The sequence below is a fragment of the Anabrus simplex genome, chromosome 1 (assembly GCF_040414725.1).
Source record: "Anabrus simplex isolate iqAnaSimp1 chromosome 1, ASM4041472v1, whole genome shotgun sequence".
NCBI lineage: Eukaryota > Metazoa > Arthropoda > Insecta > Orthoptera > Tettigoniidae > Anabrus > Anabrus simplex.
In genome coordinates this window covers 953,841,728-953,854,885 of record NC_090265.1, presented here as the reverse complement: position 1 = coordinate 953,854,885, position 13,158 = coordinate 953,841,728, and the positions used below count along the sequence as shown (strand labels likewise).

General features: G+C 43.0%; 1 protein-coding gene across 1 annotated transcript in view; it reads left to right on the top strand.

The window, feature by feature from the left end:
* LOC136857598 (pyrokinin-1 receptor-like) overlaps window positions 1–12,933 on the top strand; it is a 277,658-nt gene extending 264,725 nt beyond the window's left edge. The window contains exon 3 of the mRNA XM_068225112.1: window positions 12,418–12,933. Within this exon, the coding sequence (XP_068081213.1) occupies window positions 12,418–12,933 (516 nt within the window). The remainder of the gene's footprint in view (window positions 1–12,417) is intronic.
* The last annotated feature ends 225 nt before the right edge of the window (window positions 12,934–13,158 follow it).

Below are 13,158 nucleotides of genomic sequence, written 5' to 3'. Positions count from 1 at the left end.
CTTTTGAAACATATAAATCTGAATTTAATATGGAAATTATGGAAATTAACATTCATTAAATAAAATACACACTCGTCGGACCTTGTATTCACACTTACTTGTTACCTGCTTACTTACACATACGTTATTTGAAGGGCGCCAGCTGCCACTCAGTGCAGCAATAATAGAATGAGACTCTTGACTATCTCTAGGGTGTGGGGTAATAAGCTTACTTTTGACAACATACCATATAAGTTCTGGGAAAAGGAGATTGGCGTTCGGTTTCCCCATTAATTTTGAGGTTAAGATATTTTACTGTCAATGAAATGAAACTATAAATTCGTTTGATAGAACAATATATATTCTTGAAATAATATATCAAAAAATAGTGAGTCTTGTTGCGATAAAACAGATGAGAATATGAAATTATGACATTGCAACTGAAAGAAACTAGGCATGAATTTGAATTCTTCTTGACCGGACATTTAACAATTTATACGAAATATTTCCCTCACTGATTCACTTGACTGTACCTTCAACACTTTTAGTGTAATTACGACGTAATCCTTTGATCTGGTGTTTACTGTAGATGTGTCACGCCTAACTTGGTGATACATCCTTGTGACTGCTTCTTCTCCATATCATCTGACTTCTTTGTAAGTCAATATGGTATTACCTCTTGGCAGGTCCAGGGTTGCCCTCTCTGACTTCATGGTAAGCCCTTGCGTCCGTGTCTTCCACTAAGTGACGGACCAACCTTTTGGTCTCACTCTCTCAATGACCAATAATTAATGGCTCACTGAGTCTTCACCATCTCTCGTTCACACTCGTTGACTGACCAACTAAGGCCTCTTGATCTAGTAGACTTCTTCACTGTACTGCTTCCGTTTAAGTAATGACTGACGCTACAATATGCACCCACCTTTTATAGACGTTGGTTGACACAGCTACGTAATCTCCAGAAATAACAATGACATACTCCCACCTACGCGACAGATATTACAGACAGTGGTGAAATAGCCCGGAGCGGCTGACTCTCTGAGCGCATATCTAAATAAATACGATGACGTAGCCATGGAGTGGCGATGACTTGGCAGAATCGCCAACAATATTGCACAATGCACCAACGTCACATCCAATCTCTGATATATACAACAATTCTCACTGTACAGGTATTGAGTGTTATTCTACACATACGTATATATGCATACATCTAAGTACAATCTTGCAAGCAACAGGCAATTGCAAAATCGAATTGAATAAAACTGATAATTACAATAATAGTAACAATATCACAGATAAAATAATAATAATACTGACATAATAATAATAATAATAATAATAATAATAATAATAAAATACAGATAAAATCATACAATAATAAAAATACAGATATCATCTTGTAACGGGATTTGAACCGTTACAACGCAAAAAGCCTCAATGGCGTCAAATAAAAATATCTAAAATACCGTAGCTGAGGCCAAACGAAGATTATTATTATTATTATTATTATTATTATTATTATTATTATTATTATTATTATTATTATTATTATTTGTTTTTTTACTAGTGGCTTTACGACACACCAACACAGATAGGTCTTATGGCGACTTTGGGAAAGGAAAGGCCCAGGAGTTGGAAGCAAGCGGCCGTGGCCTTAATTAAGTTACAGTTACAGTTTGCCTGGTGTGAAAATGGAAAACCACGGAAAAGCATCTTCAGCGCTGCTGACAGTGGGATTCTAACCCACTATCTCCCGGATGCAAGCTCACAGCCACGCACCCCTAACCGCATGGCCAACTCGCCCGGTATTATTATTATTATTATTATTATTATTATTATTTCTTTATCTGTTTACCCTCCAGGGTTGGTTTTCCCTCGGACACAGCGAGGAATCCCACCTGTACCGCCTCAAGGGCAGTGTCCTGGAGCGTGAGACTTTGGTTCGGAGGACACAACTGGGGAAGAGCACCAGTACCTCGCCCAGATGGCCTCACTTGTTATGCTGAATAGGGGCCTCGTTCAGGGATGGAAAGATTGGAAAGAAAGGCAATGAAGAAGGAAGGAAGTGGCCGTGGCCTTTAGTTAGGTACCATCCCGGCATTTGCCTGGGGGAGAAGTGGGAAACTACAGAAAAACCACTTCGAGGATGGCTGAGGTGGAAATCGAACCTACCTCTACTCAGTTGATCTCCCGTGGCTGAGTGGACCCCGTTCCAACCCTTGTACCACTTTTCAAATTTCGTGGCAGAGCCGGGAATCGAGCCCGGACCTCCGAGGGTGGCAGCTAATCACGCTAACCAGTACACCACAGAGGCGGATTATTATTATTATTATTATTATTATTATTATTATTATTATTATTATTATTATTATTATTTCAAATTAGAATCAGAATAAGGTTGAAGACTTGGATATGGAAACCTACGTTTAGACTTACACAAAATAAGTTCTGACATAGTAGCCTGTGCTGTGTCCACAGCCGTCTTCAGATCCAAGCTCAGTTTGGTGGTGTGGCCATTGATAAACTAAGTTGCTGACCCTTACCTACCCTTGGATTGTCTCAAGTGCACCTCATTGCCCTCAGCCACTTCCGCCAATGTAATTGATGCTCAATTGAGTGAGAGAAAGTCTGTCTTCATTGATACAGACAGTCTGATGGAGGAAATTATCTGGAATTAATCTAGATTAGCTGGGGTGAGCACGTTATTGCTTGGTGACCGTCGCCATGACAACTGGCGCGTTGTTGACTCTCTTGTAGCCGCAAGGAGTAAAACACCTAATAAATTCATCTCCAGGAGTAATGAGGCCACATGAAAACAGCAAATAATAGGCGCTCCCGGAACACGAGCATTCCGAGAACAATGATCACAAACTACTTCCTCAATCCTACATTTCACTCAATTCCTTCTTATCGCCATCAACATTTAGACAATCTTTAATACTCGATATATCAATTTCACACCGCGAGAGGTCTTAGCTGGTATATTTGCAACAGACTGGCGATATTTGAATACGACGTTGTAACATTTTACCCGAAAAATCACCTGAAATCTGGAAGGACATCCAATCTTAAAACCCCGGCCAAAACACAAAATGAACCAGAGTATTTTTAGCGAGCTGAGTAATACCTGACACAAGCTGAAGAAATACTATAATCTTGGACTAAAGCAATATTCCGAAAATCCAAAATAAAATAAAATGCTCTTATTAATATGCAAGGATTTCGGAGATAGAGTCTAAGACATGCAAACAAAAAATCTCCATCCTCCCAATATTGGATGGTAAGATATACTGTAGAGAGTAGGCCTATATAATGTTTGTACGATACTACTCTTTACTTAATAATAATAATAATAATAATAATAATAATAATAATAATAATAATAATAATAATAATAATAATAATCATAATAATAATAATAATAATTTTGGTCTTGGGTCCCACTTTAACGGTTTTCGTAGACACTGAAGTGCCGGAATATACTCCGCAAAGATATACATCATGATGAACCGACTATCTAAGACTGACGCAGGGTGCTTTTCTCTAAGGAACGCCGCATATCTCCTAATCTAGTAAATCGCAGACTTTTTTGAGGGAACCATGTAATACCTCACCTCCCAAAACCTGTGTCCGACGTGCACAGAAAGGTGGCGGTTCGTTGTTCTGAGGTAGCATTACACGAGATTATGGTACATCCCTTGTGGTTGTTTAGGGCATACTAAAAGCTCCAAAGTATAGGGACGACATTCTGTCGGCAACAGTGGTAGTAGTCTCGGTAGGTCAACTGAGTAGAGGGGGGGATCAATTCCCTCCTCAGCCATCCTGGAAGTGGTTTTCCGTGGTTTCCCACTTCTCCTCCAGGCAAATGCCGGGATGGTACGTAACTTAAGGCCACGGCCGCTTTCTTCCCTCTTCCTTGTCTATCCCTCCTAACTTCCCATCCCCCCACAAGGCCCCTGTTCAGCACAGCAGGTGATTACGAACGAACGAACGGAAGGCCATTTTAGTATAAATATAAAAATTCCGAAAATATGGGGCAACGGTTTCTTGCGTGTTTCATTTTTTCAAACCAGAGTCAAAATTGTTGAATTGTATTTGTCTTTGTCATGTATGGCCCAAGGTCTCAGGGCGAGCAATCGACGTCAAACTCACCGGCTCTGATATTTTCCCATTTGCACCCTGCGGATGGCATCCAAGAACACATTTCTGATGCCGATAGCTCACATTGAGACCTATGACAGGAACAAGGAAAAATTGACCATCTTAGCGCTGGTTGAAAAAAAAATTAACGCACAAAAATCGATGCTGCCTTGTTTTGGAATTTTTATATTTATTCTAAAATGACTCCCAACTATTGCTAAGTCTATAAATGAATCTTGGAGGTGATACTCGAAACCAATTAGAGTATATCATCATCATCATCATCATCATCATCATCATCATCTGTTTACCCTCCAGGTTTGGCTTTTTCCCTCGAACTCAGCGAGGGATCCCACCTCTACCGCCTCAAGGGCAGTGTCCCGGAGCTTCAGACTCTTGGTCGGGGATACAACTGGGGAGAATGAGCAGTGCCTCGCCCAGGCGGCCTCAGCTGTTATGCTGAACAGGGGCCTTGTAGAGGGATGGGAAGATTGGAAGGGATAGGCAAGGAAGAGGGAAGGAAGCGGCCGTGGCCTTAAGGTAGGTACCATCCCGGCATTCGCCTGGAGGAGAAGTGGGAAACCACGGAAAACCACTTCCAGGATGGCTGAAGTGGGAATCGATCCCACCTCTACTCAGTTGACCTCCCGAGGCTGAGTGGACCCCGTTCCAGCCCTCGTACCACTTTTCAAATTTCGTGGCAGAGCCGGGAATCGAACCCGGACCTCCGGGGGTGGCAGCTAATCACACTAACCACTACACCACAGTGGCGGACATATAATAGCCTCCATGGCGTAAATCACTGAAATCAGACGACATGCAGGGTGAAGCGAAATTCGCGCGACTCCTCACATACCAGCAATAAAAAAATGTCTGACACAGAAGTTCGTACTGCGAGTATATCCGGCAGAAAAAGGACGTTGAGTGGCAATCTGGCAACACTGTAACCACATGTAGGGTAACTACCTCTGTCAGCACGCGTTAGTCGTGCTATACAGTTGGTGCATTGGAGAAGGTTTTGGGTTAGCATTCAGGAGGTCGAGGGTTCGATCCTGGGATGAGGAGTATGTTTTTTATTTCATAAATGTAGTCCAGGTGGTATGGTATCTGGTATCTTAATCGCCAAGCGAATACATTCACGCCCACGACGTAGAAAGGGCGTCTTTCAAAGCTGACCAATGAAAACGATTGTTCGTCCATTTCTAGGATCGTAGTATGTAAGTGCAAATGGTTTCTAGAGGACCCTATGCAATCGCTGTTGACGATTAAGATGCCAGATACCGTACCACCTGGACTACATTTACGAAATGAAAAACATACGCCTCAACCCAGGATCGAACCCTCGACCTCCTGCATAATAACCCAAAACTGTATCCGCTGCACCAACTGTACAATACGAGTGCCGTGTGCTGACAGAGTTATCCTACATGTGGTTACAGTGTTGCAAGACTGCCACTCTTCAACGTCCTTTTTTCTGCCGGATATACTAACATTAATTATTATTATTATTATTTACAAGCTCTTTTACGTCGCACCAACACAGATGTCCTATAGCGAGGATGAGATAGGAATGGGAAGGAAGTGGCCGTGGCCAGCATTTGCCTGGTGTGAAAATGGGAAAACACGGAAAACCATCTTCAGGGCTGCCGACAGTGTGGTTCGAACCCACTATTTCCGGAATGCAAGCTCACAGCTGCGCATCCCTAACCGCATGGCTAACTCGCTCGGTATTATTATTATTTTAAGAGGAAGTACAACTAGAGCAGCGTCTGGTTAATTCCTCTGGCTCTGTTCATGTCTGTCTCAATGCACATTTTCTTCATTCACACAACACAACAAAACACACTACCAACCACCACAGAAACGCACAATAGTGAATATAACCCTCCGCATGGGGTTGACATCAGGAAGGGCATCTGGCTGTAGAACTGGGCCAAGTCCACGTGTTCTGCACATCCCTCACTCTCCTACATACCAGGGAGTGAGAAAATATACAACAGAAGAAGAATAGGACAATGAGATCCAAACGTAAATCAGAATATGAACTTCTCTACGCTAATAAGCTTCCCACGAGAAGTCGGGCACGAGTAACAGATACTACACTCTAAGCTACAAACATTCGTCGTGACAGGCAGTTCGAACTCTCTGAAACACTTGCATATTCACTATTAATTTGTTCTTATGCAGAACTTATAATTATAGTAGGCTACATGTGCAACTAAAGCACAATTGCACTACCACTTTGAACCTTCTGAATAGCAACTCATTTCGCAAGATTCACCGCGGACGAACAGATGTTTTTTGTCAGTCCTTGAGACTTGAGATAGGCGCACATGCGGCAGCGATGTTTACCCCTCGCACCTCTTATCCCGCAACCACGTGTCTTCTTGTCAGACGACCATAGTATTTCGTATATGAAAATAATAATAATAATAATAATAATAATAATAATAATAATAATAATAATAATAATAATAATAATAATAATGAGAGTTCGAGCCAAAATGATTGAAAGATTTGATAGAGAAAAACTAGGATCTAACCATGAGTTCACTCAGAAACTACAATCGGTGGATGCAGAGAACTGGGAACAACTGCGCGAGGCCCTGGTCAAAACAGCTAAAGAGACGGTTCAGCTTACTAACCCCAGAAAGCATGCTTGGTGGAACAGTGAATGCGATGCAGCGATAAGGCAAAGACATTTCGCCTGGCAGAAATGGAACTCGTTAAAGAACCAAGTCAACTGGACAAACTTTTTGAATGAGAGAAAGTGTGCAGCAAAAACCATCCGCAGCGTTAAACGTGCTTTTGATAAACACCAGCTGGCTCAAATTGAGCAGGATTTCAAGAAGAACAATACACGTGACTTTTATAAAACATTTAAAAGCAACTTGAGGAAATACGACCCACCGAGCCTACAGTTCAGAGATTCCAATGGAAACCTAGCCCATAACGACAAGGAAAACTGCCGTATCCTTGCAAAATACTTCGAATCCCTTCTTAACTGCGAGGCCCCAATGTCCAGATTCACATTTGAAGATAAAACAACAGTCCACCGAGATTCAGGTCCACCTACGAAAGAGGAAGTCAGACAGATTATCCAATCCTTGAAGAATAATAAAGCGCCGGGTGAAGATTCGATAATAGCTGAATTGTGGAAGTTTGCTAGTGACAATGCAGTGGAAAAATTAACGGACATCACACATGAAATCTGGAACACTGAAAGACTTCCAAGTGACTGGACATCTGCCCTAATCCACTCACTTCATAAGAAAGGCGACAAGTTGGATGTTAACAACTATCGCGACATCTCCCTCCTACTTATAACCTACAAAATTCTCTCGAAAGCTCTTCAAATCAGGGCAGAAGAACAGCTAGATCCAGAGCTGGGTGATTACCAAGGAGGTTTCAGGAAAGGACGGTCATGTGTGGAGCAGATTATGAATCTGAAATCTGTCCTTTCATATCTTAAACTAAGGAGCAAGCCTTTTGTAGTAACGTTCATCGACTTTAAGAAGGCCTATGATTCAATTGATACAACTACCCTACTTCAGATCTTAAAGGAATTTGGCTTGGACGGTAAAACAAGAGTGATCATCCAACAGACTATCACCAACACCATCTCAAAAGTGAAGTTTAGAGGAGAGATTTCAGAGGCCTTTAAAATGCGGACAGGAGTTAGACAAGGAGATGGTCTCTCACCTCTGTTGTTCAACTGCGTTCTTGAGAAAGTGATCCGTGAATGGCGCAAAGAAATGAGTTATGAAGCAGTCGAAAGCGGAGTCAGACTAGGCCACAAGAACAAGAATCTTTCAATTGACTGTCTAGCATTTGCAGACGATCTCGCGGTTTTCGCTGATTCCTTGGATGTGGCCACGAAGCAGATCAACCAGCTTCAAACACAAGCTGCTAAGGCGGGGCTCCAATTCTCCTTTGAGAAAACGAAATTCATTACAAACATCAAACTGGCGCCAAGTGAGCTAGAAGGGACTCACGGAAAAGTCAAGCGAGTTGAAAAATTTAAGTATCCTGATGAATGGATAGAACCTAACTTGTCCGAAAAAGAAGCTTTTTCTTCACGCATGAATAAAATGGAATTGGTTTACCATCTGACTAAAAATGTATATAACAAAAGATCTATATCTCTGAATGCAAAAAGCAAACACTATTGCACTGTTATCCGGCCAGAGGCTCTATATGCAGTGGAATGTCTCGCCATGAACAAAAAAAAGGCATGATGGAGAAATTGGAGGTCAAGGAAAGAAAGATTTTGAGAAAAATCTTAGGTCCAGTCAAAGACAACGGCGAGTTTAGGAGACGGCACAACCAGGAGTTGTACTCGCATGTGGAGAAAATAACTGATGTGATGCGAAAAAGGAAGATTACTTTTTATGGACACATGGCCCGAATGAATTCAACACGGTTAACCAAACGCATTTTCACTTTCCTCCAAGAGAAAAAGGCAAAGGGGGCATGGTTCAGTGAGGTACAGAAAGATCTGCAGGAGGTTGGGATCTCCTACCAAATCCGAAGATGAAAACTGGAAAGGCATGGACGGAGGAGCGAAAGGAGCAACACCGTATACGAATGAAGGAATACTGGACCAACATTAAAGCTCAAGGGAAACAGTTGAAATGACGTGGTCCTTAGTTGGCCGAAACGAAATAATAATAATAATAATAATGTTTTTACGTCCCACTAACTACTTTTGATAGTTTTCGGAAATGCCGAGGTGCGGGAATTTTATCCCGCTGGAGTTCTTGTACGGGCCAGTAAATCTACCGACACGAGGCTCTATTTGAGCTGGAATCGAACCTGCCAAGTTGGGGTCAGAAGGCCAGCGCCTCAACCGCCTGAACCACTCAACCCGGCATGGGAAAAAGAATATCGTCGCTGCCGGGACAATACCTCCTATGTGAAATATTTTAGCTTAGAACTGTTATCTAAGGAGAAATATTGTGTGCCTACTGTCAAGCCATTCTCGCTCTTCATAATGTATGTGCTGCGGGTCAGTATATCTCCAAAAATATTAGCACATAGGAGGTTTTGTCCCGGCAACGACGATATAGTAATCCTTGGTTATTTCAGAAAAAAGAAACAAATAAATTTAGGTACCCCATTTGGGAATCAAAAAAATGTAATGAATCATAAACTAAGCCTGTAACAGTTTACACCAATGTAACATGGCCATTAAAATGTCCATTAATGTCCACACCCACTAATCATCCGGTTTAAAGTCTTCCACACCGTGTAGAGTTGATCGCTGCTTGAACCTAATATTCTTCATTGACCTCAATTTTCTGGTGGTCCAATTCGTTCCTCCACCTTGTAAACGGCACGCCTTCGGGCTGAGCAGCATCAGGACTGTACGATACAGTTATATACACTAGATTTACGATGTGATTACTCAGTACAGTGAGATATGACATCTAAATCAATTTTCCAAAACAATCATAGGTGTGATGCATTGCTTCAATCTATATTCAGATAAGGTCGTGCCCAGCATCTTTCTTCGAGCGGGTCAGGATTTTTCGGGAGGATTCCAAAAACAAAAACCATTGGAGCAAATAAAAACGTTATATTTTAAATTATACAACTGATTTTAGTCCGCCTCTGTGGTGTAGTGGTTAGCCTGATTAGCTGCCACCCCCGGAGGTCCGGGTTCGATTCCCGGCTCTGCCACGAAATTTGAAAAGTGGTACGAGAGCTGGAACGGGGTTCACTCAGCCTCGGGGGGTCAACTTGAGTAGAGGGCAGTTCGAATCCCACCTCACCCATCCTGGAAGTGGTTTTCGTAGTTTACCACTTCTCCTCCAGGCAAATGCCGGGATGGTATCTAACTTACGAGCACGGTCGCTTCCTTCCCTCCTCCTTATCAATCATTTCCGATCTTCCCATCCCTCCACAAGGCCCTTGTTCAGCATAGCAGGTGAGGCCGCCTGGGCGAAGTACTGGTCCTCCTCCTCAGTTGTATCCCCTGACCCAATGTCTCACGCTCCAGGACACTGCCCTTACGGCGATAGAGGAGGGATCCCTCGGTGAGTCCGAGGGAGAAACCAACCCAGGAGGTAAAAAAAAAATTAAGAAAGAAAGAAGGAAGGAAGAAAATTGGTTTTTTCGAACGTTTTAAAACCACTTTTAGTTCCACCTTTTACAACTCAACGGGTTGAGTGAAAAGATCCATTCTTACCGGTTTAGTGAGCGCTACGCACGCGTGCATGCTAAGCCAGAGGTTTCATCACTTCTTCTTCTTTTGCTACCGCTTTTTCCCACACCTGTCGGGTCACGGGTGCGAACTGCGTCACACATGTTGATTTGGCCCTATTTTACGTCCGGATGCCCTTCCTGACGCCAACCTTATATCGAAGGCTGTAATCACTATTGCTTGTTTCTGTGGTGGTTAGTAGTTTAGTGTGTTGTCTGAATATGATGAGGAGAGTATTGGACGGACACATACATCCGGTTCCCGAGCCAGCAGAATGAATCAGAGGCGATTAAAATCCCCAACCCGGCCGGGAATCGAGCCCGGGACTCTATTAACCGAAGGCCAGTACGCTGACCATTCAGTCAACGAGTCGGATCACTATAACGGTTAAAAACATGCATCTGTACTCGTTCTTCAAACGGCATTATGCAATGGAATATATGTTTTCTCCATGATTTACAGAAGTTCCGTAGCTCAATTCACAGGTTAATTACGACAAGTCGAGATAGTATTTTCTCCGGAAGCATATGGCAGTAATATGTAGTAGGATACATCTCAACCAAACCGAGTCAAAATGAGAACAATTTCCGAATGTATTGTACGGTACAGTTCCGTGACCGAAGTTGGGCGAAACTCTCCCAGTTTCCAAGTAACATACTGTAGTTCCTCTGACCTCTAGCGTGGTGCTGCGACAGAGTAATCACGAACCCCGTTCTTGATTATATCTCCCTTATGAACTGATCAAGAAAGTAAAACGACTGTTTTGTTCTTCTTGCAAACCCACCTTGTAAACTGCAGGCCTTCGAGCTGAGTAGCTCGGCAGCCCAAAGCCCCTCGGGGCTGTAGTGCCATGGAATTTGTTTTCTTATTTTATAATACTTTTGGGCGTTAAATTTTTTTTGCTATTTGCTTTACGTCGCACCGACACAGATATGTCTTATGGCGACGATGGGATAGGAAAGGCCTAGGAATGGGAAGGAAGCAGGAGTGGCCTTAATTAAGGTACAGCCCCAGCATTTGCCTGGTGTGAAAATGGGAAACCACGGAAAACCATCTTCAGGGTTGCAGACAGTGGGGTTCGAAGCCACTATCTCCCGATTACTGGATACTGGCCGCACTTAAACGACTGCAGCTATCGAGCTCGGAAAATTATTATTATTATCAGTAGTAGTGGTGCCGGGCTCAGTGGCTCAGACGGTTGGGGCGCTGGCCGTCTGACCCCAACATGGCAGGTTCAATCCTGTCTCAGTCCTGTGGTATTTGAAGGTACTCAAATACGTCAGCCTCGTGTCGGTAGATGTATTGGTACGTAAAAGAACTCCTGTGGGACTAAATTCCGGCACCTCGGCGTCTCCGAAAACCGTAAAAGTAGTTAGTGGGACGTAAAGACAATAACATTAGTAGTAGTAGTAGTAGTAGTAGTAGTAGGCTAGTAGTAGTATTTGTAGTAGTATATTATATTATTATTATTATTATTATTATTATTATTATTATTATTATTATTATTATTATTATTATTATTATTATTATTATTATTATTATTATTATTTCTTACTTCATCCAAAATAATTTCACACTTTTTCAACAAACTCTCTCCATTAAGTTCCCCATTCATCCGACAAAGCCATCTGCTAGTCTGTACAGACTATGATAGCCCCTGGACAAGTGGAAGGTAAAGCGTGGTTGGATCAGTCGAAAGGGCATGAGTTCGATTCTACCGTCTAGAAGTTAAGAAATGTTCACTTCTGACCAGGCACATGGTCCTGAGGTTCACGCAGCCCACACGACATATGAGTACTCCTGTAGGCAAAGGTGGCCAAGAACAGGGTTAAAAGTTCTACCCTGAGATTTCGGGTACTGGAAGCCTTTACCTTTCACTCCTCCAGGGGCCTTCATGGCCAGTACGAAGATTGATTTGCTTTCTTGATTTGATTTGATTTGATTTGATTTGATTTGATTTGATTTGATTTGATTTGATTTGATTTGATTTGATTTGATTTGATTTGATTTGATTTGATTTGATTTGATTTGATTTGATTTTCTTGAAAGAGATGTACTGTTTTTCAACTAATTATCGGTGTATGTTGCAGAAAACTCTGATGGACAACTGTGGGTTTGGACGAAGCAGTTCGATGAAGCACCGGACTTACAGCGTATTGTCTCGTCCCCTGCCCAAACAGTCTCATCTGAAGCACCGACCCCTCTCCACCATGACGCTGCCCACCGCCCCACGGTTGCTGCCTGGACGTCGTTACCACTCGGAGCCAGCACCTTACCGTTCCGATGCATTTTTTAGACAGAGAGGCGCTTCTGAATCAAGTCAGGCGACTGCAACCACATCTCTGGGTCGTGCGAGCGTCTCTGATCCTACGCCGGAGCCGCGTCGGGATGCTATCAAGGCACTTGCCCGACGTCTTAAAGCGTTCCAGCGCAATGGCACCGTGGCCGTGCAGAACTCGACACCAGTCCGGGCAAGCCACGGAAGTATAGACAGTGCCAAGAGTACCAACACCATCAGCAACTCCAGTTTGCAAGACCTCGACGAAATGGAATTCGTAGGCGCCGAGCTGGCACTGTACATGGGTGAACTCAATCAGCACAGATAGAGTTGTGTAGGGCATGATGCCCTCTTGGTATCTCTAACTTGAGTAGTACCTCATCCCTCAGAAATAAGCTCCGAGCACAGTGGAGTCACCTGGGAATGATGCAGCTCTAACTCCGGTACGAAAAATGATCTCAGAAGTAAAATTCATTCCGGACTATGAAACATAGGCTTACCAAGCCCCGATGAGGTTTTTGTAGAAGTTCTCGGGCCCCAAGTTCAAATTGTC